Source organism: Lagenorhynchus albirostris, chromosome 16 (genome assembly GCF_949774975.1).
Source record: "Lagenorhynchus albirostris chromosome 16, mLagAlb1.1, whole genome shotgun sequence".
Lineage (NCBI taxonomy): Eukaryota > Metazoa > Chordata > Mammalia > Artiodactyla > Delphinidae > Lagenorhynchus > Lagenorhynchus albirostris.
In genome coordinates, this window is record NC_083110.1 from 57,903,151 (window position 1) to 57,927,353 (window position 24,203).

Here is a 24,203-nt window from a genome sequence, read left to right on the forward strand (position 1 = left end):
ATGGCTATATCCTTTACCACGTTAGGGAAGTTTTTGACTATAATCTCTTCAAATATTTTCTCCAGTTCTTTCTCTCTCTCTTCTCCTTCTGGGACCCCTAAAATGCAAATGTTGTTGCATTTAATGTTGTCCCAGAGGTTTCTTAGGCTGTCTTCATTTCTTTTCATTCTTTTTCCTTTATTCTGTTCCATGGCAGTGAATTCCACCATTCTGTCTTCCAGATCACTTATCCGTTTTTTTGCCTCAGTTATTCTACTATTGATTCCTTCTAGTGTATTTTTCATTTCAGTTATTGTATTGTTCATCTCTGTTTGTTTGTTCTGTAATTCTTCTGGGTGTTTCCTATTTAATTCTTCTAGTTCTTTGTTAAACATTTCTTGCATCTTCTCAATCTTTGCCTCCATTCTTTTTCCGAGGTCCTGGATCATCTTCACTATCATTATTGTGAATTCTTTTTCAGGAAGCTTGCCTATCTCCACTTCATTTAGTTGTTTTTCTGGGGTTTTATCTTGTTCCTTTATCTGGTACAAAGTCCTCTGCCTTTTCATTTTGGCTATCTTTCTGTGAATGTGGTTTTCCTTCCACAGGCTCCAGAACTGTCCACCCTTTTGTTCTATCATTTCTGTTTTTTTTAATTACTGGGGATGGAATTCATCACTCATTCCTCCAAATATTTCAGAGCACAGCCTCCCACTCAAGGTGGTATATAATAATAAATAACACTACTGAGTAGTCACTATGTACTTGGCACTATTCTAAGTGATTTAAATATGCTGTACTTAATCCTCACAATAAACAAATGAAGTAGGTACTAATACCATAATTTTACAATGAGGATGTTACTTTGCCCAAAGTAACGGATTTTAAGTGGTACAGCCACTAAATCTTTCTGTCTGGTAGCCCTTCTCCCTATAAGAATATCTTGTTAGTGCAAAAAAAGCAGGTGCTAACTAGTAGAACATTCAAAATCCAGATTCAGTTAAAATTCTATGGAAACTCCAAACTGATATCCATAATATCAACATTCCCACTTGATCCAAGAAAAGTCAGTCAACTCAGGACATCATCTGACAAGCATCATCCCTATTTTCTAGATGCTAGGATAGAACCAGCCTGATTCAGTAATAAGCACATGTGCCACTATGGGGCAGCGTCTATATCTTGTGTGTGCTCTAAACAGCGCTCACCTCAGAGTGAGTATTTAGGCTACACTTGAAAGTGGAATTAACTCAGGGACTTTCCCAAGACTAAACAGCAAGTGGCAAAACCAGGACTTCTGCAGTCTCTACTCTGGATATCAGCCATAGTCTGTACCTACTAGAAGTGAACTAGCTTCACAGAAGAGAATTCAGTCTGGTCCCATCAGAATCTACTGAGTCTGCCAACTTTCACAAACTAATAATACAGATGAAGAGGTTTAAATAAACATGACCACCTCAGGTTCCCTTTCAAATGATTTTACACAAGAAGGAATGCACTTGCACCTTCAGAAGGAGGAACCAACTTCAAATTGACAGGATTTCAGGAAACTCTGATTGAAAATCACATTTTTCTGACATCTCCCAGAATGAGAATTCATTGTAAGATCCTCTTCTCAATGAGCAGCAGCCTCTTATAAATTAATACTGTCTATCTCCTGCTCATGCCCTGAACTTCCTCAAGCAGCAACACATCACTCATATCTTCTTCCTTTCCTGTTGACCCATACAAGCCTCATGAATACCACCTAAGTATAAAATGAAAATTATAAGACAGACTCCCATAATCTTCTTAAAGAAAGCCCAAAAGGTAACTTCGACCTGGCAAAGTAAACTGATTTCCTGCTAGCTTAACTAACATTTATTGAGAGCTTATAATAACACAGGCATTGTATAAGGGAGAAAGGGATGCAAAATTATTGAGGTATATGGTCCCTGCCTTGAGAAGCTCACTATTAAGTGGAAGAAGGGCATATTCTAATATTTCCTTATAAAGAAATAAAATAAACATTATTTTCCCAGGATCTTTTTTCAAATATGTCCTCACTTACTCCAAGCTATTGCCAAGATATCAAGCTCACCAGGCCTCCTTACTTCCAGCTGCCTAGTAACATCTCCACGTACATATCCCATGACAACTTGATCTCAGCATACCAGACTAGCTCCCCTATACCTCTTTCTATAGCCACCCAAACCTTAACAAAATCTGCTCTAGGGCTTCCCTAGTGGCGCAATGGTTGAGAGTCCGCCTGCCGATGCAGGGGACACAGGTTTGTGCCCCGGTCCGGGAAGATCCCCCATGCCGCGGAGCAGCTAGGCCCATGGGCCATGGCTGCTGAGCCTGCGCATCCGGAGCCTGTGCTCCGCAACGGGAGAGACCACAACAGTGAGAGGCCCACATACCGCAAAAAAAAATCTGCTCTACTTTTACTAATCCATATCCTGGTCAATGAAATTCCCATTTACCCAATTTCTCAAATTAGAAAACTTAGCCCACTGTCTCTCCCCAGTCACTAAATCATATTACAGCTATCTTAGGAATATTTCTAAAATCCATTCCCTTCCTCTTCATTCCCACGGCCACATTTTATTCAGACTCTCAGTCAACTGCAACAACTCTAATTAGTCTCACTGCCTCATTTCTCATTACCTTAATCTGCACTTGTCACTCCCTAACATTAAAACGCTCCAATACCTCCCTACTCTCTTTTCAGTCTCACCTGGCAATTTCCCCACCACACATCCTGTTTTGGACAAATTTCTGACACTTAAACATCATGTTATTTTTTTTTCCTCACACTTTCACCATGCCTTTACTCATGCTGTTGTCTCCATCTGGAATGCCTTTCTTTACTTGTGCAACCTCCTACCCATCTTCCAACACCCAACTCAAGTATCTCCTCCCTACAAACATTTCCCTGACTTTCCAGGCAATGGTAATATTTCCTTCACACCATATAAATTCCTTTTAATGGATATGTAACACACAACACTACAATTTTCATGTGAATATGTCTCTCTGATGTTCTTGAAGAAAGATATTCATATTTCTAACCCCAGTGCCAGTTACATAATAAGTGCTCAATAGGGACTTCCCCAGTGGTCCAGTGGGTAAGACTCTGCACTCCTAATGCAGGGGGCCTGGGTTCGATCCCTGGTTGGGGAACTAGATCCCGCATGCATGCCGCAACTAAGAGTCCGCATGCCACAACTAAAAAGTCCGCATGCTGCAACTAAAAGATGCCACATAGGTTAAGAATCCACCTGCCAATGCAGGGGACACTGGTTCAAGCCCTGGTCCAGGAAGATCCCACATCCCATGGAGCAACTAAGCCCATGCGCCATAACTACTGAAGCTGCGCTCTAGAGCCCATGAGCCACAACTACTGAACCCGTGTGCCACAACTACTGAACCCGTGTGCCACAACTACTGAACCCGTGTGCCACAACTACTGAAGCCCATGTGCCCAGAGCCTGTGCTCCACAACAAGAGAAGCCACCGTAATGAGAAGCCTGCGTGCTGCAACGAAGAGTAGCCTGCGCTCGCCGCAACTAAAGAAAAGCCTGCGCGCAGCAATGAAGACCCAATGCAGCTATAAATTAATTAATTAAAAATAAAAAATAAAAATGAAAGATGCCGCAACGAAGATCCCACATGCCGCAACTAAGACCCGGTGCTGCCAAAAATGCATTAAAAAGAAAACTTAACAAGTGCTCAATAAATGTGTGTTTAATAAATTGTGTGCCCTCATATATCCTGGATCAATTTGTTATTTGGTTATTTTCCCAAAATTTTATGGATTCTTGAACTTGGCTCTATGTAAAAGTCCAACTTTCATAACACTGCTTTGAGTTTTCAAGAGGTTTTATTATTATTATTCAAATGTCGAACAAGTGTAGGAATTATAATGCCTAAACATCCAATGAAAATATGTTAAAGGCTCCCCTATTCATTAAGGAACGAATGAGAGTCCCCCTTCACAATCCTAACTAGAAGGATCCACCTTTCTCTAGACTGATTGATCTGATATCCGGAAAAGCCCTCACATAGGAACCACTGTGCACACAAGACCAACTGAAGGTACACCCAAAATAATTCCAATTAACTTGTGCTAAATTAAGAGCAGGGACACAAATCCTATTTGCCCTGGTTTACAAAGTCAGAGAGAGTATAGAATAGCAAAGAAACAGCTCTCACTGAACTCAAAACTTTTTCTGGAGAGGAAGAATTGGGGAGGGTCGGATGATCCACATTTATTCGGGCCTGCCCAAGTTTCTACGTCCCCATGTCGAAAGGCAGCACTCCTCAGTTTCTGATAGTTCTTCCCCAGGGAACCAGTTTTTATCTCCCGTTTCTTCCCTACAACTTGCCTGGAAACAGGTTCGTTTCCCAGGTTCACACAGAGTAACCAGAGAAAACACGGTAGCTTCAATGATTGTGTGTAAAGGGCGGGCTGAAGCCCGGCGGTCAGAGACTGTAAAGAGGAGACGGGGACCTTCCGGGACGCCTGATGACTTCGAGCAGACAGGGCTTCCTCTAGCCCTTCTCCGAGGTCTTGCCCCACGCCCTCACCCCAGAAACAGGCTGGGAAGAAGGCCACTCGGGTGGGAAACACCTGGGAGGAAAGCTTTCAAGGTAGCCTGAGGGGTCGGAGTCAGCCTCTTGCGGGGTAAAAGGTCGGCGCCTCGGCTGCCAGGAGGGCCCAGCAGGGACCCGGAGCGAGAGGCGTGTGACCGGCACTGGAGGGTTAGAGGGACCGGCAGCTGGAGTAGCGAGCCGCTTCTCTCTCCGCTCCGCCGCACGCAGCCTCTGCGCTCCTCAGCAGCTGCCCTCCCTCCCTCTCCCCGCATAAACCCTGTCGTGCCCTAGCGAGCGCAGGCCCCGCCTCCAGGGCCGCCTCAGGGCCAAGGCCTAGTATGGCAGTACCCGCAGAGGTTGGCCAGGTTCAGAGACCGGCCCGGGCCGGCGCCGCTTACCGAGCGCCGCTTACCCTGCCTCCTCCTCCACCACCCGCGCCGCTCCCGGACCGGCTCGCTCCCGACGCCACCGACGCCGCAGCTGCTCCGGGCTCACGGACGCGCTCCCGACCTCCCCAGACCCTTCCCCCGGCCCGCCGTGCCCCGCAGGATCCTAAAGCCTGCCGCGTGATACGTTCGCCCGCGCCGACTGCCTGAGGCTGGCTCGGACCACGATTCCCAGCAACCATCACAAAGACTACGACTCCCAAAATGCACCACGAGAAAGAAATTAGCAAAAGAAACATGTATCAAGAGTCTACTGGATGCAAGTTGAATTAGCAGTTTCTTTAAATATGACAGACCCTGAAATCGGCAATTCCACTTCCAGCAGTAAATACATCCTCTAAAAACACTGGCAAAGTTTGGAAAGATATATGTTCCAAGCTCTTTATTGCAACTCTGTAAGTGAAAGATTGGAGACAAACTCATTCAATCAACATATATGTAATTGTATGCCTGCTGTGTACAAAGCACCGTGTAAATCTGTGTCAACTTGGCAAGTTACCTCTCTGAGTCTCAGTTTTCTCACACGCAAAATGGAAGATTAAAAAAAGACATGCAGAAAATAAAATTAAAAAAAAAAAAAGAATCTGGAAAAAAAACCAAAAAAAAAAGACATGCCGGGCAGTGTGTGCGTGTGTGTATGTGTCTCCTTATAATGACTTTATAAAGTTGGTACCTCACAGATAAAAAAAATAAAAAAGGTTTTGAGTGATTAAACAGCTTGCTTAATGTTCTAGAGTTAGTAAGAGGTGAAGGAAAGTTTAAACCCAGATCTATCAGGAAGGAGGTCTTAATAGCCCAAAAGCCCAGGTAACTTTTAATTTTTCTTGTCTGTTTACACAGTGGCATAAAACATGATTAGTGGTAAAAAGTTGTACCCTAATAGGATATAAAAAAAGAGTGAGAAGTGGTAATAGGAAGGCATCTTGAGGTGAACCCCAAGAACTATTGTTCCTGAACATGAGTTAGAAGCCTCCTGTACAGCTGAAAGAACCCCTTCCATACCTGACTTCCTTTTAGCACATCTTCGTTGAGCACCTACTGAATACCCAATTCTGGGAGTAGTAAAAAGAAAAACAGTTACAATTCTGAGATTATATTGTAAGAAAGTGATAGACAGATGATAGATAGAAAAATAGATATACAATTAAATGTTTTAAATATCAAACAGTGAATTATCGAAGGTAAGCTTAGAAAAGCTCAAGCTGTAAATGCCCTGAAAATTCAGAGAATGGAAAATTCCCTGTCAATCTTCAGAGGCTTTTTGGGGGAAGATGAAGATGAAATTAAGTTTTAGAGGAGAGAAGAAAAGGAAAGGTGAAAGTGTGAAGGTGAAGAAACACAATACACTGGTGGGAATTGAATTAAATACAGATTCAGCAGAGGGTAAGTTTATAAGTCCACAGACTGAGTAGGTAAGAGCGCAACCTCTGGGATACTGTGGAAATGAATCCCAGGCTGGCTACCTACTAGATGTATGACTTTGGACAATTAAATGAGCTCTCTAAGCCTTAGTTTCCTATCTGGAAAATGGGGATAATAAAATTCCTATGTTATATTGGTTTGGTTATCCAGCACTGAGCCCTTCCCCTCCTTTTCTGGGGGCCTTTTCTTTTGGGTAGAGTCTTTTTTTTTTTTTTTTTTGGTACGCGGGCCTCTCACTGTTGTTGTGGCCTCTCCCATTGAGGAGCACAGGCTCCGGACGCACAGGCTCAGCGGCCATGGCTCACGGGCCCAGCCGCTCCACGGCATGGGGGATCTTCCCGGACCCAGGCACGAACCCGTGTACCCTGCATCGGCAGGCGGATTCTCAACCACTACGCCACCAGGGAAGCCCCTTTGGGTAGAGTCTTGATGGAAAACCAGGCCCTGGGCAACCAAGATAAGTGAGCTCATGTGACCTGGGCTTGGCCACTAGGTGCAACCTCCAAGGGCTTCAGCTCTTGATCAAGAGATGCAGAGATGAAAAGATGGTCAGAACTCATTCATAACAGGTGCTGTCCACAAATGCAGTGACCAAGTCATGCAGCACCAGGGGCTGTGGTGTCCTGGCTGTATGGTTCCTGCAGAAAAATAGTTGTGCTTCCTATTTCCTGGTCTTCAGAGAGTTTGGGTTCCTGCACATTTTCTAAGCCTGTTCTTCCTGTCTCCTGCAGATTCTGTGACCCTCCCCACACCAATGTTCTTCTAGTAAATTTCATTTTTTTTCCATATTTCTGTAACTATTCTATAACTCTTAAAAGGTTCCTAAGTGATATCACACACACAAACATGTGCCTACTCAAGCTTACTCATTCTTTCACCAAACATCTATTGAAGTCTTTCTTTGTGCCAGGCTCTACTCTAAAAGTGAGGATACAACATAATGTACAACACGATAAGTATAATTAACACTGCTGTAAATCCTAAGGGTTCTCATCAGAAGGAAAACAGATTTTTTTTTCTATTTCTTTAATTTTGTATCAATATGAGATGATGGATATTCACTAAATTCATTGTGGTAATATGTAAGTCAAATCATTGTGCTGTACACCTTAAACTTATACAATGCTGTACATCAATCATGTCTCAATAAAACGGGAAGAAAAAATTTAAAATACAGTGGCATATACATATATGCATGCTTTTGTAACCATCAGAAATATGCACGTGTGTATCCATCAGAAATATGGCTAAAGGGACTTCCCTGGTGGCACAGTGGTTAAGAATCCACCTGCCAATGCAGGGGACGTGGGTTCGAGCCCTGGTCTGGGAAGATCCCACATGCCACGGAGCAACTAAGCCCGTGCACCACAACTACTGCGCCTGCGATCTAGAGCCCGCGAGCCACGACTACTGAAGCCCGTGTGCCTTGAGCCCGTACTCCACAACAAGAGAAGTCACCGCAATGAGAAGCCCGTGCACCACAATGAAGATTAGCCCCTGCTCGCCGCAACTAGAGAAGGCCCGTGCGCAGCAATGAAGACCCAATGCAGCCAAAAATAAATAAATAAACTTAAAAAAAAGAAATATGGCTAAAAATACTCAAAAAATATGTAGTGTTACACAATACTGTAAATCAATACTTCAATTTTTTAAATGTAGTGTTTTTAAGTGAGGCTATAACAATGAAAGAAATCCCATGGCAACTAGGAACAGCTGGAAGAGGAGCAAATTTGGGGAGGAAGATGATGTTTAGGACATGTTGAGACTGAAATGTCTATGAGACATCCAGGCAGAAATATTTAGTAGACATTTGGATACCTTCATTGGAACTCAGCAGAGATCTCTGGAGTGTAGATAAATATTTTGGAGCCATTGTCCTAGTGGTAACGGTTCAAGCCATGAGCAGGGAATAAATGGCCTAGGAAGAGGGCTAAAAAAATATTAATAATATGGGGAGGAAAAAAGATAAAAGGGCCCCAAATGGAATTTAAAACCAGTATTTAAAGGATGGTGGAGAAAGAGGAACCAATGGCAATAAAAGTTCTGAAGACAGCACTATTTAAAAAAGAGGAGAATTAGAGGAGAAAGATGCTGTGGAAACTACAGGAGAGACTTTCAATAAGGAAGTTGTCAAATGTCTCAAAAGAGAAAAGGAAATTAAAATGCCTTGAAGACTTCAGGAAAATCTACTTCGGGTAAGTATTGGTTTGAGAAATGAATGGAAGGAGAGAAAGTAGAGGCAACAAATACTAGATCTTTGCAAGAAACTTGACTGTGAAATGAAAGGGAGAGGGAGTGATAGGAGTAAAGGTTGGGGGAGATGAGAATGAAAGAGTGACTTCCAGGACAGGACAGACTGGGGAGTATTTCTATGCTGAGAGCAAGAGGACAGAATGAGGATGATGAAACAGAAACAGATGCTTCTCAGGGAAGTTGCGTGGAAAGGGAGGGAGGGGCAAGCTAATGAAGGAGGGACTGGAGGAGGAGAGAGGAATACCACAGCACCTGAGAAGGTTAATCTGGGGTGGAAAGGACTCCTGCATATCAATTTGTAGGTGCTAAAGAGATTACACACAGACTCAGTGCCATTAAAGTATGTGTTCATTTTGTTTTCTAGCAAAATGTTAGTTTGGGTGACCTGTTGATACAGTGGTTTGGTGCATTGACCCTGGACCCAGATTGCCTGTGGTTGAAATCCCACCTGTATCTCTACTGCTTAACAGCTGTGTGATCTTGGTCAGTTTACTTTATCTCTCTGTACTTCATTTTCCTTATCTTTAAAAGGCGGGGTGGGGTGGGGGAGTCACACAGTAAGGGCTATGGAAGTACTAGCCATTATTATTTTTTCCACTAGTTTGTCATCTCCCTGAAGTTGAGGTTTTCTCTTTTGTTCAGGGTTGTCTACTCAGAGCCTAGCACTTAGTAGGTGCTCAATAGAAATTTCATGAATAAACTGGGATGAGAGAGCGAGGCGTGGAGGGAAGGGAAGACTTGGTAGTTGGATGCTGGGCGGGCTGGAAGCCAGATACCTTAGTCATACTCTGTGCCGCTCCGCGGTTTCCTGGGGCCTGAAGCAGCGGGCCTACATCCCGTCTCTGAGAGCTTCCCCAGGACTCGCGAGGTCGGAGCGCTGAGACGATTGTGTGCTCCGCGGCTCCACCCCCGCGAGGCTCCTGCGGCCCCGCCCCTGGTGGGCGGTGTTGTGCCGGCAGGGAGTATACCGGCTCCAGTCGCGAGCTAGCCGTGAGGGGCGGGGCCGGGCTGGGCGGGGCCGACTCAGCCCGGCTTTGGCTCACCTCATCAAAGAAGGGCGGAAGTCTCAACCCCAGTCTTGACCTCCCTTGGGAACCCGGCACCGAGAGCCGGGCCTCGCCCCACGGGGCGGCGGACCTGGGCGTGCACTGGCGCGGGCGGCACCATGAAGCGTGCGGGAACTCTGCGCCTGCTCTCGGACCTGAACAACTTCAGCGGCGCGGCCCGGCTCCGGGAGTTGTTGGCCGGGGACCCAGCCGTCCGAGTTCGCTGCAGCCCGGACGGCCGCCACCTGCTGCTGCTGCGACCTCCGGGGGCACCGGGCCCGCAACTGCTGGTCGCGGTGCGTGGACCCGGCGCGGAACTGGAACGTGCCTGGCCAGCTGGCCAGCCCTCACCGCTAGACGCCTTCTTCCTACCGTGGCCGTCACGACCGGCGCTAGTCCTAGTGTGGGAGAGTGGCCTAGCCGAGGTGTGGGGCACGGGGGTGGGGCCCGGCTGGCGGCTGCTGCAGAGCACCGAGCTGTGTACTGGCGGTGGAGCCCGTGTGGTGGCCGTGGCGGCGCCCCGAGGCCGCCTGGTGTGGTGCGAGGAGCGTCAGGCCGGCGCTGAGGGCCGCGAAGGGCCTCCGGCAGTGGCTTTCAGCCACTGTGTGTGTGTCCGGACCCTGGAGCCCAGCGGGGAGGCCGGCACCAACCTGGGCCGTACACACATCCTGCTGCACAACTGCCCCCGTTTCGGGCTGCTGACCTCCCGCAAGGACCTGTTCCTGGTGCCCACTGCCACCACCTGGCCTGGCGTGGGCCACATTCTGCTCATCTGGAGCCCAAGCAAGGGCAAGGTGGTGGTGGCTGCCCCATGTCTTGGCCTCTCCCACAGTAAGAGCCTGAATCCTGGAGGAGGGGACCCGTGGGACTTCAGGACCCTGCTCCGAGGCCTTCCTGGGCTGCTGTCCCCCAGGCAGCCATTAACTGTACACACCTGGGCCCCAACTCCCCAGGGCCTGCTGTGGCTTGACTTCAGGGGCACTGTGAGCCTGGTGCAGCCCCACGGTGGTACCCGGGCTGTTGGCACCCTTCAGGAGGCACCTGCCAGCCTGGCAGGGTCTGCAGCACTGGGCGCATTTCATGGCACTCTGGCCTGTGTGCTGGGCTCCACATTGGAACTGCTGGACATGGGCAGTGGGCAGCTGCTAGAAAGGAAGGTCCTAAGTACAGATCGAGTACATCTGCTGGAACCCCCAGCCCCTGGCATGGAAAATGAGGAAGAGCTGGAGACCCGAGGGGGTCTTCGTTTGCTTTCAGCCGTGGGTCTGTTTCGAGTAGGCTGGGAAGCCCCACGAGGCCTTGAGCTGCCTTCAGCTGAAGATCTGGTGTTTGAGGAGGCCTGCGAGTACTACCAGCGGCGGAGCCTGCGGGGTGCCCGGCTCACCCCAGAGGAACTGAGACACAACAGCACATTCCGGGCACCTCAGGCCCTGGCTTCCATCCTCCAGGGCCACGTGTCCCCCTCAACACTATTGACCACACTGAGGGCCGAGCTTCGGGATTACCGGGGCTTAGAGCAGCTTAAAGCCCAGCTGGTGGCGGGGGATGAGGAGGAGGCTGGCTGGACTGAGCTGGCAGAGCACGAAGTGGCACGGCTGCTGAGGACTGAGTTGATGGGAGACCAGCTGGCCCAGCTCAACACCGTTTTCCAAGCCCTCCCTACAGCGGCCTGGGGTGCCATCCTCAGGGCCCTGCAGCTCCGGCCAGATGGGAATGGCAGGCTGAGGTCCCAAGCTCCCCCTGACGTGTGGAAGAAGGTACTGGGTGTTACAACAGGTGGAAAGGAGCCACCCAGTGGGATACTGCCCCTCTTTGAACTCCTGTGCCGATGCCTCTGCCGGCTGGAGCCACGATGGCTGCCACCCTTTGTGGAGCTGGCACAGCAGCAGGGCGGGCCTGGCTGGGGATCAGGGGGCCCAGGGCTGCCCCTCTATCGCCGAGCCCTGGAAGTACTAGGTGAGGAGGGGACTAGGCCTGAAGCACTGGAGCTAGACCTGCTCTTGGGCAGTGGGCGGCCCAAAGCTGTGCTCCAAGCTGTGGGGCAGCTGGTGCAAAAGGAAGAGTGGGTGCGGGCTCTAGAGGCTGGCTTGGCCCTCAGCTCCTCCAGCCCCCTGCTTCGAAGTGAGATCTTCAAACTGCTGTTGGCCGAATTTGCCCGGCACCGCCGGCTTGATGCTCACCTCCCCCTCCTTTGCCGCCTGTGCCCACCAGACCTAGCTCCAACTGAGCTCCTGCTTCTACTGCGGACACACCTCCCAGATGAGTTGGAGCCCCCCGCCCCATTCCCTGAGCCTGGGGCAGAGCCCCCTCTCACTGTGGGCTTGCTCAGAGCCCTGCTGGAGCAGACTGGGACTCAAGGACGACCCTCTGGCCCAGTTCTAAGCCAATATGAGGACATTCTATGGGACCCAGGCACTCCACCCCCTACCCCACCTCGGGGACCTATGTCAGCCCTCCAGGCATCAGACCACCCAGGCCTGGAGGCATGGGCACCATCTGGACAGGGCCTCTGTGTGACTGACACAGGCTGAAAATTGTTTCTAGGACACAGTGATCAGGGAAAGGTGTCTAGGAGTTGGAGGGGGCCAGAGTGGGGACCTGTGTGTGCAATACTCACAATACTCTTCTGGAGCAATTTATATATATATATATATATGTGTGTGTGCGTATAATAAATATGTTTGGTCTTTATCCTCAGGTTTCTGTCTTGGCGCAAAGCTCCTAAAACACTTGGAATTTCCTGAGTGATAGAAATATCTTTGTTATAACGTATGGACACCAAGGGGGGAAACTGGCGGGGGGGTAGGGGTTGGGGAGATTGGGATTGACACATATACACTAATATGTATAAAATAGATAACTAATAACCTGCTGTATAAAATAAAATTTAAAAAAAAGAAAAACTACATTGCTGGTAGTAGTAATGGTGCTAACCACAGGAGATTCTGGATTTTAAATTTCAAAGTGATAGCTTTAGATTTTATGAGAGTAATAAACAGGAATAGATCCAATGGTTAATTGATGTGCCTTGATTTAGACAAACCTAATAGATTAAAATCCAAGCATACCTCAAAGATAAATTAAGGTCAAATAACTTACACTGCAAATAAATTTACAGTAGAAGCCATTTAAACAGCAAATCCTCACTACATTTTAAATATGATCTGATTCCTATTTTGGGAACATATTTATTAGATAAATTAAGGTGTGCTTTATCATAAAAATGAACACAGATGCAGGGGGAGAGAAAAAGCTAAAAAAAATTACCAGAAAATTTCAGATTTAAACTGGAGATTTAGTTAATATTATATCCAAATATTTTTTAAGTTTTGAATTGTTACTTCCCAAAGGTCAAAGTTTTCATTTTCAACAGAAAAAAGTTGCCTACAAGAAATATTAAAACAAATTAAATAGGGAAACTCTTTGAGGTGGTGGGACTTATTCCAGCTCCCTATGCTTTGTGTTGGAAAAATAAATAAAATTTAACAGTCCATGAGCTTGCTGTATAAAAATAAAATTAAATTAAATTAAAAAAAAAAGAAATGTCTTTGTTATAACAAGCCCCTTTAGACCAAACCTGCATTTACACTAATGAGGTAACTTAAAAGTGGGGACCCCTAGCGTCAGGATGGGGCTGGTCACCAGAAAGACCCAAGTGATGAAAGGGTTGGAACTTTCAGCTCCATCCTCAACCTCCTGGGAGGGGAGTGGGGCTAGAGACAGCTGTACAAAAGCTCCTGAACAGGGAAATTTGATGAGCTTCTGGCTTGGTGAACACATTAAGGTGCTGATGCACCCAGAGAGGGCATGGAAGCCCCATGCACACCCCTCACACCATGCCTTGCCCTATGCGTCTCTTCCATCTGACTGTTGTATCCTTTAATAAACTGGTAAACATAAGTATTTCCCTGGGTTCTGTTAGCCATTCTAGCAAATTATCAAACCAATTTATAGCATGGGAACTCCCAATTTATAGCCAGCTGATCAGAAGTACCAGTGACTTGTGACTGGCATTTGAAGTGAGGGCAGTCTTGTGGGATTGAGCCCTTAACCTGTGGGATCTGTGCTAACTCAAGGTAGTTAGTATCAGAATTGAGTTGACTTGCAGGACACCCAATTGATGTCCACAGAAAATTGATGGTTGGTGTTGGAAAACACTCCAGAAATGCATACACGGTTGGTGTGTTTTTCAATAGCCGAGGGCCTCATAGAGTTGGTTATAGAGGGAGTGGTTAAATCTGAATCTGTTGGCTAAAGTGACCACTTCCAATAATGAAAATAATTTACATTTATGAGCATTTAAAGTATACCAGTCACTCTGTTAGTCTTTAAATAGTCCCTCTTTTAATGTTTCTAATAGCCCCATCCTGAAAGTACTAATATTATCTCCATTTTACGGGTGAGGAAACAGAGATTTAGAAAGATTACTTGACCAAGGTCAGTCAGCTAGAAAGTAGTAGCTCTAAGATTTGAATCACTTCACTGTACAGCCCAATAGCTACTACCGGCTTGGGCTTGAAGCACTTCTCATTCCTGGCTCAATGCTAGCTTCTCTAGCCTGTTGTGAGGAGGGGGATCTGCAGAGGTACACACTTCCTTTCCCCAAGACTCTTCTGTTCCTGAGTAGGAACTGTGCCGGCCCTGAGCCCATGCTTGTCTCCCCCAGGATTTCTGGAGCAGCCACTGGATAAGGGGAAGATTTACCACAGACAGGAGAGCTACCTGCAGAGCCCTCTGGCTTGGTAACAAGAGTCACTGGAGGAGGGTTGCTTGGAGGCTAACTCCCAAAACTAAGAAAATGAGCGTCTCCAGAACATATTTCTGTTCATCTGGATTTAGTCAGCAGGACCACCTTTGAAGAGGCCTAGGCCCTCTGCCCACTTCTACCCAAGTGACCCCTCAGGCTGGTTCTGGGCTTAGGGTAGGACTCTGGATGCCGCTCCTCAGCATCACCCTGGGCCCCCAAGTATCCCTTGTCCAAGGCTTGGGCCCAAGGTAAGGACTACCTCTTAGCTTTGCCCTCAGCTAGGACCTGCAGCTTGGGTTCTGCTCAGCCTCATCCTGGACTTAAGGTGGCCCTTTAGGCTCATATGGGACTAGGGACAGTTCCTCAGTCTCGAGGAAGGGGGCAGCACCTCAGGCTTATACAGGGCTTGTGTTACTCCTCGGCCTCATGAAAGTCTAAGGATGGTACCTTGACCTCATCCAGAATTTGGATGGCTGTTGTCCTGGCCCTTAAGCCAGGTTGTCTACCAATATCAGGAGTCAAGCTACTGACCCTTAAGCTTCTGCTCCTCCCAGAGGCCCAGAACTAGGGACAGGTCATCCCTTGGCCTCTACCTCAGCCCTGGTTTGGGTGGGGTTCATCCTCCTCTTTAGTCTGGAGGCTGGGCCCATTATGGCCCCTCTGTGGGAAGCTGGGGATGGACAAAAGCAGGAATCTGTTTCCTGTTCATGATCCTGCTGAATCATGGTTGTTGTTTTTTGGGTTTTCTTTTTTGGCCACTCCGGGTGGCTTGTGGGATCTTAATTCCCTGACCAGGGATCAAACCCGCGCCCCCTGCATTGGAAGCGCAGAGTCCCAATCACTGGACAGCCAGGGAAGTTCCTCATTGTTGTTTCTTCTCAGCCTGAGATTGGCTTGGGCCTCTTTCTGTGCTTGGAGGGAAAAGAATTGTACTCAGTGGGTCTCTGGGGCATGGGCAAAAGAAGGGGGCCAGGTTTTTCCTTGGACTTGTTTGGCTCAAGGAATTTCCTCAGGGCCACCCACAAGTAGGGGAGCCACCCAGCCTGGCAGCTCTGAGGAGAGCAGGTGAGCTTAGATGGGAACTTTCACCTGCTGTTACAGACTTGGTGCTTGATTGCTCTTGTCCTTGCTCATGCTCCAGCTCCAGTGAGGAGGGTAAAGTGACCCCCAACCATGTCTCAGGACTTTGGAGAACAGCTCGGGGATATAGATATCATTGTGTGACTGGGTTCTGGTGGAGTGTGTGAGAGGACCATCAGAGAGCTGGCCCAGTGTGGTCTTCCTGAGTCAGAGGGCTCCAAATAGGAGATCCCAAGTCTGAGGTCTTTGGTTGGCAGGGAGTATTCTAGCATCAGAAAGTAGAGAGGGTCCCTAGACAGGATGTTGGGACCTTGGGATATGGGAGATCTGGGAGCTCTGAGGTCCTTGATCTTGGGTGCCTGGGTAAAGGGCGAAGTTCTGGGGCTGAAGGTTTTGAGCAGTGGACAAGATCCCAGGTCCAAAGTCCCTGGGCAGGAGGTGGTAGGAAGGCCTGAGGTCCCTGGGTAGGTGCATTTCCACAGGTATGCCTCATCTTTGGAGCATACTACTCTCAAGTTCACTTGGTAGTAGTCTCTGGAAAGCTTGAAGGTGAAGCTAAGCTACACAAGACCAGAATGCAGTCTGGGCAAAGGAGAGGAAGCAAATCCTGAGGCTCCTCTACCTGCCTATATGGCCATGGAGCCCAATCCTCCCTTTATTATCTCCCTACTGCCCACCCATATTCCCTTCCCTCACCAGGAGATTCACTGTTTAGACACAGACCATGGTTTCCATGCCACCCAATGACTGGAACACAAGACTACAGCAACCCAGGACTTCCCTGGTGGCTCAGTAGTTAAGAATCCTCCTGCCAATGCAGTGGACACGGGTTCGAGCCCTGGTCCAGGAAGATCCCACATGCAGCGGAGCAACTAAGCCCACGAGCCATAACTACTAAGCCCGCGCGCCTCAAAGAAATGTAGCCCCCACTCTCCGCAACTAGAGAAAGCCCGCGCACCTCAAAGAAATGTAGCCCCCACTCTCCGCAACTAGAGAAAGCCCGCATACAGCAACAAAGACCCAACACAGACAAAAATAATTAAAAAAAAAAAAAAAAAAAAGACTACAGCAACCCAAGTCTTCCCCAACCCGCAAAGGCCAGAGATCAAAGCCCACCCCTTTCTCCTGTAGGAAACTGGTGGCCAGAGTGGGCTGTATCCAAACCACTCTGCTTTCCCCCCATACCCCGACCCAGCCATCAAGGGAACTTGTCCTTAGGAAGTGTTCCACACTGTACAAATGTACCAGAACTTGGTTCACACTTCCCCTTGGTGGTCAGGGAAAGAGAGGAAGTTGGAGAGTGGGGAGGGTGCAGCTCTAGACCCCCAGCTCCAGAGGGAGCCCCCTCAGGCTGGAATGCCTGCCCTGGAAGAAAGGAAGAAAAATCCTCAGAGTGGCTCCCCAGGGCCCCACTCAATCTCTTCTTAGGCACAGGCTCCCCCTGGTGGTTACTGTCATCACCGCCAGCTCCACCATTACCCTTAAACAAGCACACACTTGCCCATTTCTTGACTAAGACTGAAGAAGCCTTTGAAGGTGGTAAATTAAGGTTCTCTGAGGGCAAGAGAGGAAGAGGTCAGGGTAGAACTCAGGGAGCAAATCAAGGGGAGGCAAAGTGACCCTGGTCTTGTACTAGGACAGTATCACCCAGAAGAAAGAGGGACCTGAGCTGCCAGGATGCTTCCTCTCCAGGGTTGGAACTCTGCCCTAGCTACCAGACTGATCTGGATAATTTGAGCCAACTGAGGAGGAAGTTGAGGGCACAGCAGAGATTTCTGGGAAGGCACAGTGAGGTCATATTTTACATGAATTTGAAATATAGGAATAAGATGCTGGGCTTTATTCAAAATCAATAGTCTCACTTTATGCACAAAATGTGAAATTAAGGTGAATCTTCCTGAATATAAAACTTTTTGAGAATCACAATTTCAAGGCTAATGGACTGTGTGAATTGTAAACTGCTTACACTATTACTGCATGCGTCCCCATTTCTGCTGGTAAACAAAAATTCAGGTGGGGAGGGAGGCTGAATCAGGCTGTGAAGTCAGGGCTGAGTGACCAGGGTCACTCACCAGTTGTAGGTAGAAGCCTTGGAGTGGTTTCTCCTCTACTTCCCAGAGGGAGAGCCCGGGCCTGGCTCCAAAGGTCGCTACACAGGAGCAAGAACAAAGGTGAGGAAAGACAGAGGCAGAGAGATGAGTAAGAGGATGAGGTTGGACCAGGAGAAGAGAGGAGACAGACAGATGGGAACGGGAAGAGGGACCTGGGGGAGGCAGGGAAATGCTCTCACTCTGGAGAGCAGAGGACGCTCTCAAGTATGATTGCTGGAGGATGGAGGACAGAGCAGAGCAGAGGTCCCTTGGGGCCTCTCACCAGAATTATAGCCAGAGCGTAGAGCCAGTGGGACAGCTCATCTAGATTTGGTCTCCTAGAGCTTTCCATTATCTGAGAAATGAAGGAAAAAGGAAGGAGCTGTGAAGAGCTGAGGAAGGGGGAGGGGGGGTGGCCTGCACAAAGAATGAGGTCAGTCCACCTCATTTGGGCCTCGCTGAGCTAAAGGTTCTGGAGGGGCAGACTGTCCAGGTCTTTCATAGGTGTCAAGTCCTCAGGCTTTGGCAGCCACTCAGATTCCAAGGTGACATGCAGTCTTATCAAAGTCTCTATTATTTTTGTTTTGTACCAGGGAGAAGTGGGCATCGTCCCACCCTTAACCACCCCACAGAGGCTCTAGGAGGAGCCTAGAGCCCCAGAACTGGGGGGCAGAGCCTCCCCAGCATAGAGCCCTTCCCACAGAGCCGTGATGCTGGACGTGGGAAGGCTACAGTGGGGGAAGGAAAGGGAAGGCTGATTGGAGGCATAGAGGCAGAGGGGACCCAAGCATAGCCACGTCAGTGTCCTGGGCCAAGGCAGGGGGGACACTTACGTGGATATCACTGGAGAGTTATCCAGAGGGGAAACCAAGTGACTGCTCATCACTGACTAGATTGGTTCATTGTTCTCATAGCCCTTTGGGGATAGTGGAGGGTCAGTATGGGCAAGAGGTGATTCATGGGAAGCCTAGGAGAGGGAGGATGGACACATCAGTGACCCACTTCCTCCCTCCACCAACTGGTCAGGCCCTAGTGAGTTCCCCGGCAAGTAGGTCTCCCCTGTAAATGTTGGGGCAGAAAACATAAGGTGGGCTTTATGGGGCATAAGGGAATGGCTGCTTCAAAAGAGAGGAATGGAATGGCTCCAGAGTAGAAAGTTTGGAAGTAGATGGCCAAGAGGGATCAAACCAGAGAAGAAGAGTCAGAAAAACAGAGTGGGGAACTCTGGTTGGATTTCCTAAACCTTTGTAGTTTCTCCAATAAAAGATATAGTTTCTCCTTGTAGACAGCAGCACCTTCCCAGCTGGTCCCAGATCTCGCTACTGAGACCCTGAAGAGGTGTGTTTTTTGTTTTAATGACAAACTTAACTGGACCTGGGAGTAGGCTCTTGATTCTCTGTCAGTTTTGTTAGCCTTGTCCATCATCCCCTTAATTATATCAGTCAGACCCTTAACTCAAAGAGGGCTCATTTGCTTGGCATGAGGGAAAGCCAGGAGGAGAATCTGTGGTTAACCCATTTCTTCCCCTATGAATAGTTTTTTGGAAGCAGAGTTCCAAGGGGTCATGTATGTGGGAACGGCTGAGGAGCCATCAAGAAAACAAGAGGGAGCTCTTCTCCTCAGCACTGCCTGTGGAGGTGGCAGCCATCTCCTACTAGGCGTCATGGCCACCCTCAGACCCCTCACAAAGCCCAAGATTATCAGAAAGAGGACCAAGAAGTTCATCTGGCACCAGTCAGACTGATACGTCAAAATTAAGCAGAACTGGCGGAAACCCAGAGGCATTGACAGTAGAGTGCACAGGAGATTCAAGGGCCAGATCTTGATGCCCAACATAGGTTATGGGGGCAACAAGAAAACAAAGCACATGCTGCCCAGCGGCTTTGGGAAGTTCCTGGTCCACAAGGTCAAGGAGCTTGAAGTGCTGCTGATGTGCAACAAATCTTACTATGATGAGATTGCTCACAACGTCTCCTCCAAGAACCACAAAGCCATTGTGGAGAGAGCAGCCCAGCTGGCCATCAGAGTCACCAATCCCAATGCCAGGCTGTGCAGCGAAGAAAATGAACAGACAGCTCATGCACACATTTTGTTTGTGTTAATAAGACCATAAAACTCAGCAAAAAAAAAAAAGAGGGAGCAGTTGTCAGTCCGTCAACTCTGCCCTGCCTCTCCCATCACTGTGCCCAGCTTCAATTCCCCATCACAATCCTGTCAAGCTCTGGTCATCTCTTTTCATTCCTCACATCTCTCACATCCATCTCTCAAAGTAATGGATTCTCAGCTTATGTGTATTGACCACTCAGTGGACAAACCCACTGAGTCCATCAATACACTGAAATTCTTAACAGGTTGAATTCAACAAATCTTCTGTATTATAAACTCTGTTGATATCCCAATATCCTCTACTTGGGTATTCACATCTGGGTGGGGTGGTGGCAATGGAGTGGTAGTACAAAAGAAGGATCTGGAGCTGGGGGGTACCCATCCCATATGTGCCACAATGTCTGCACCCTCTTATCCACTCTTTCTGGAATACCATGGAGAGACTGTGGGTCCCCTACTGTTGTTCCAACTTTCTCTAACCCCAAATCCATGCAACTAATTCTAGGAAAGGGGGGATTAGGAGTTGGCCCTACTGAGACTTCTTTGGTGACTCTCCTAAAAAAATCATTCCATAAAGGGGCTATTCCTGCATGAGGCTGAGGAAATACAGAGGTGAGAAAAGCCAACTGGGAGGTGCTCAAATGTAGCCATACAGAGAGGTAAAGGGGAACATGAATGGTTGTCCTGGTTGGTGTCTTCAGGCCAGATCTAAGTGGAGAGGCTGGCTGCCCTTTCATTCCATGGACCAGGGTTGGCAGAAGTTTCCCAGGTTTCTGAAATTTTCAAACCTTCCTCAGACTTTGGGCCTCCTTCCACATAGTGACCAACTGTAAAAGCTTTGAAAGGAAAAGGTACCATGCAATTGTGTTTAGGGAAATCTTAACGGGGGGGGGGGGGCAAAGAGGTGTGAGGAGAACTGGTGCCTCACTCAGCATCCAGCCTAGAGGCGTGAGGACCCCCAGAGATTGAATGGGTAGGAAGCAGCCTGAGGCTCTTGCAGTTTGTAGAAAAAAGAAAGGAGGCATGAGGTAGTACCAGCTGCAAGGCTTCTATGGCTCCCAGTTCAGGAAGAGAATCCCCAGAGTGGGAAAGAAAAGAACCCAGCTGAATGGGTAGGTCCTGGCAAGTAAGGAAGAAACAGGGATCGGGGAGCTAGCTTGGTTTGGCAAAAAGACCCTTATTGGGGCTTAACCCTGATGGCTACCCCAGCATATTAAGACCACCCTCGGGAACAGTCCTACTTTGTTGATGATCATATAGGGGTTCATTTTCAAAAATGTATTTAACACTGAGATCAGCTCATTAACATCTGGGAGCTGGAGAAAGAAAAAGGGGGAGGGCAAAGACTAAGATGTGTCTGGCTTGCCTCACTGGCCTCATGGAGGCGGAAACTCCCCCTTGGTCCCCTTCCAAATCCTCACACGACAGACACAACACCCTCCCGTTGTTCTATAGAGAACAGTGGTCTGGATTCTACCAATGCTGACCCTTCCCCACCACCAACATTTGTGTGCCTGTCTCAATTTAAAGGCTCTTGGGGACTAGGCTGGGAATCAAATTCTCCATCATAAAGGGGCTTCTTTGGGAATTCACTGGCGGTCCAGTGGTTAGGACTCTGTGCTTTCACTGCTGAGGGCGCAGGTTCTATCCCTGGTCAGGGAAATACGATCCCACAAGCTGCACAGGGCGTGGCCAAAAAAAAAAAGAGGGGCTTCTTTAAGTAGGGACAGATTTCTCCTCTCAGAGTCAATGACTCCCCAAGAGTGGGCTTAGGTTTCCTCCATCCAATTGGAGGCACATGTAGTGGGCTGAATCATGGCCCCCAAGTGATATGTCCACCCAGAACCACAGAATATGACCTGATTCTGAATCAGCGTCCTTGCAGAGTTAATCAAGGTAAGGATCTCAAAAAGAGGTCATCCTGGACTAGGGTGGGTCCTAAATCCAAGAATGAGTATCCTTATAAGACAGAAAAGGAGACAACACAGAGACACAGAAGGAGAAGGTCATGTGAAGACAGAGCAGAGATTGGAGTGATGGGTCTACAAGCCAAGGAATGCCAAGGATTGCTGCTAGCCCCCAGAAGCTAGGAAAGAGGCATGGGATGGATTCTCCTCAGAGCCTCCAGAACAAACCAACCTTGTGGGCACCTTAGTTTTGAACTTCTGACCTCCAGAACTGTGAGAGAATAAATTTCTGTTGTTTAAAGCCACCAAGTTTGTGATAATTTGTTACTGCAGCCCTAGAAAGCTAATACAGACCCCAAGAATGAGGTGGGGTCTCCCTCATCAGGTCTCCCTAAGGATGGGGTATATATCTTGGGTGGAAGCTATCTTTTCTGGGTCAAACTCAGGGTAGCAGTAAAGAGCTGAAGGTCTCGGGAGGGCCCCTCACCAAGCTAAGGCCTTAGGCCATGAACTTGCACTTGCTGGTAGAGCTCCCTGCACTTGCCCAGGGTGCTATAAGGCTGCGGCCAGGGTCTGGAGCTCTGACCCCTCTTCCTAGAGAGCTGAGAGGCAAGGTCCCCATTGCTTGGCAATACCTTCTTCAACGCTGCTTTGGTTGCTAGGAGAGGAGCCAAGAACAACAAACAGGACCCAGGCTCTGGTGTTGATAGTGGGAAGAGGACCTGGCTTTGACCTTAGCCTGGGAAGAAACTGCTCTGCCAGGCCATGCCTTGTATAACTTCCACCCACCCCTCCCCAACACACACACACACACACACACACACACACACACACACACACACACTGGAAGAGCATTTCACACCTCAAAGTACCTCCCTGGACTTCCCTGGTGGCGCAGTGGTTAAGAATACGCCTGCCAATGCAGGGGACATGGGTTCGATCCCTGGTCCGGGAAGATTCCACATGCCGCGGATCAACTAAGCCCTTGTGCTACAACTACTGAGCCTGTGCTCTAGAGCCTGAGAGCCAGAACTACTGAGCCCATACGCCGCAACTACTGAAGCCCGTGTGCCTAGAGCCCGTTCTTCGCAACAAGAGAAGCCACCTCAGTGAGAGGCCCACGCACCACAACGAAGAGTAGCCCTTGCTTGCCGCAACTAGAGAAAGCCCGCGTGCAGCCAAAAATTAAAGAAAAAGAAGTAACTCCCTGTCATCTACTTCATCTGATCCTCCTACCCTCTGAAGCCCACAGAGCAGCAGTTATGATGCCCATATTACAGAGAAAACTAAGTTGCAAACAGGCAAGCTGGATCCTTGGCCAGCAGGTGAGAAAGGTGGGACTAGAAAGGAGACAGGCCTACAGGCTTTAGGCCAGCACCTTTCCCCTTCCCGTGTGGACCTGGGGAACCCCTCTCAGCTCAAGGATAGGACCCCCAGGCATGAGTGGACTACCCTAGCAGTGGGAGTTTAACTTAGTACTTAGGCATATGAACAAAGGACCAAGAGCACTGAAACTTATAAGGCAAAGGAGGTACATGTAAAAATAAAACATCCGGGGCTTCCCTGGTGGCGCAGTGGTTGAGAGTCCGCCTGCCGATGCAGGGGACACGGGTTCGTGCCCCGGTCCGGGAAGATCCCACATGCCGCGGAGCGGCTGGGCCCGTGAGCCATGGCTGCTGATCCTGCGGGTCCGGAGCCTGTGCTCCGCAATGGGAGAGGCCACAACAGTGAGAGGCCCGCGTACCGCAAAAATAAACTAATTAATTAATTAATTAATTAAATAAAACATCCTTCTATTTTAATTAGCCCCAACCCTTCAAGAGGGCCTGCCTGCCCATCGATCTGGGGCATTCCTCCCAAGTGTTAGAAGGGTACCTGGAGACATACTGGATAAGAACTCACAAGGATTTAATCCTGCCTTTACCACCTATTGTCTGTGTAACCTTGAATAACTTTCTTAACCTCTTTGAACCTCAATTTCCTCAGCCATAAAAGAGGAAAAGGAATAGTATCTACATGATAGAACAGTTTTGAGGATTAAAAGAGAGAATGACTGTGGAAGAACTTATTTGTATATTCTATACATGTCATTTGGAGGGCACTAATAGTTAGGAATCTCTTAAGATCAGTTTCTCTGATCTTAAGGAAACTGAGGATCAGAGGATAAATGACGGAGAAAGGGTCACAAAGTAAGTACAACAGAATTATATCATACAAAGAGACTAGATTTTAAAGTAAACACATAGGTCAAAAATTGAATCATATAGTCAAAACATGATAACACCTTAAATCATCCATAAAATAAGGTAGAGCTGACCTCTCAATAAGTCCAGCTCAGCCAGTTGGGAACCAATTGTTGTTTCAGTGGTTGAGCACCAGATTTGGCAGCTGGCTTGCTTTTAGGGTCCATGTTGCATGAAAAATGCTTGAATCATTGAACTCACACTTAGTGTAACTGAGATGCCATCTCCCTTCTCAACCTGCCAGTTGTTTAAAATGGAGTTGCTCTTTGCTGAGTGCAGACGGCTGTACTGGTCCTAAGTTAAACG

The 24,203-nt window shown here is 48.3% G+C and overlaps 2 protein-coding genes, 1 non-coding gene and 1 pseudogene across 5 annotated transcripts in view; 3 read left to right on the forward strand and 1 right to left on the reverse strand.

The window, feature by feature from the left end:
- ARMH3 (armadillo like helical domain containing 3) overlaps positions 1 to 5,095 on the reverse strand; it is a 168,072-nt gene extending 162,977 nt beyond the window's left edge. For 2 of the 3 annotated variants that reach the window (XM_060126347.1, XM_060126345.1), the window contains exon 1: positions 4,956 to 5,076. The gene's annotated coding sequence lies outside the window, so the exon portion shown is untranslated. Of the gene's footprint in view, positions 1 to 4,955 lie in introns of all 3 variants that reach the window. The other variant, XM_060126346.1, reaches the window with a different exon arrangement.
- On the forward strand, positions 3,072 to 3,144 carry TRNAR-CCU (transfer RNA arginine (anticodon CCU)). The gene has a single exon. It is a non-coding gene; the product is annotated as a tRNA-Arg (tRNA).
- A 4,676-nt stretch (positions 5,096 to 9,771) lies between the features above and the next one.
- On the forward strand, positions 9,772 to 12,414 carry HPS6 (HPS6 biogenesis of lysosomal organelles complex 2 subunit 3). The gene has a single exon (XM_060125747.1). The coding sequence runs from the start codon at positions 9,844 to 9,846 to the stop codon at positions 12,253 to 12,255; it is 2,412 nt and encodes an 803-aa protein (XP_059981730.1). The 5' UTR covers positions 9,772 to 9,843; the 3' UTR covers positions 12,256 to 12,414.
- A 6,890-nt stretch (positions 12,415 to 19,304) lies between these two features.
- LOC132506942 (large ribosomal subunit protein eL32-like) lies at positions 19,305 to 19,754 on the forward strand (annotated as a pseudogene).
- The last annotated feature ends 4,449 nt before the right edge of the window (positions 19,755 to 24,203 follow it).

Bases quoted from the DNA above. Each gene is read 5' to 3' on its own strand.
- HPS6 (XM_060125747.1), top strand. From the start codon at position 9,844: ATGAAGCGTGCGGGAACTCTGCGCCTGCTCTCGGACCTGAACAACTTC.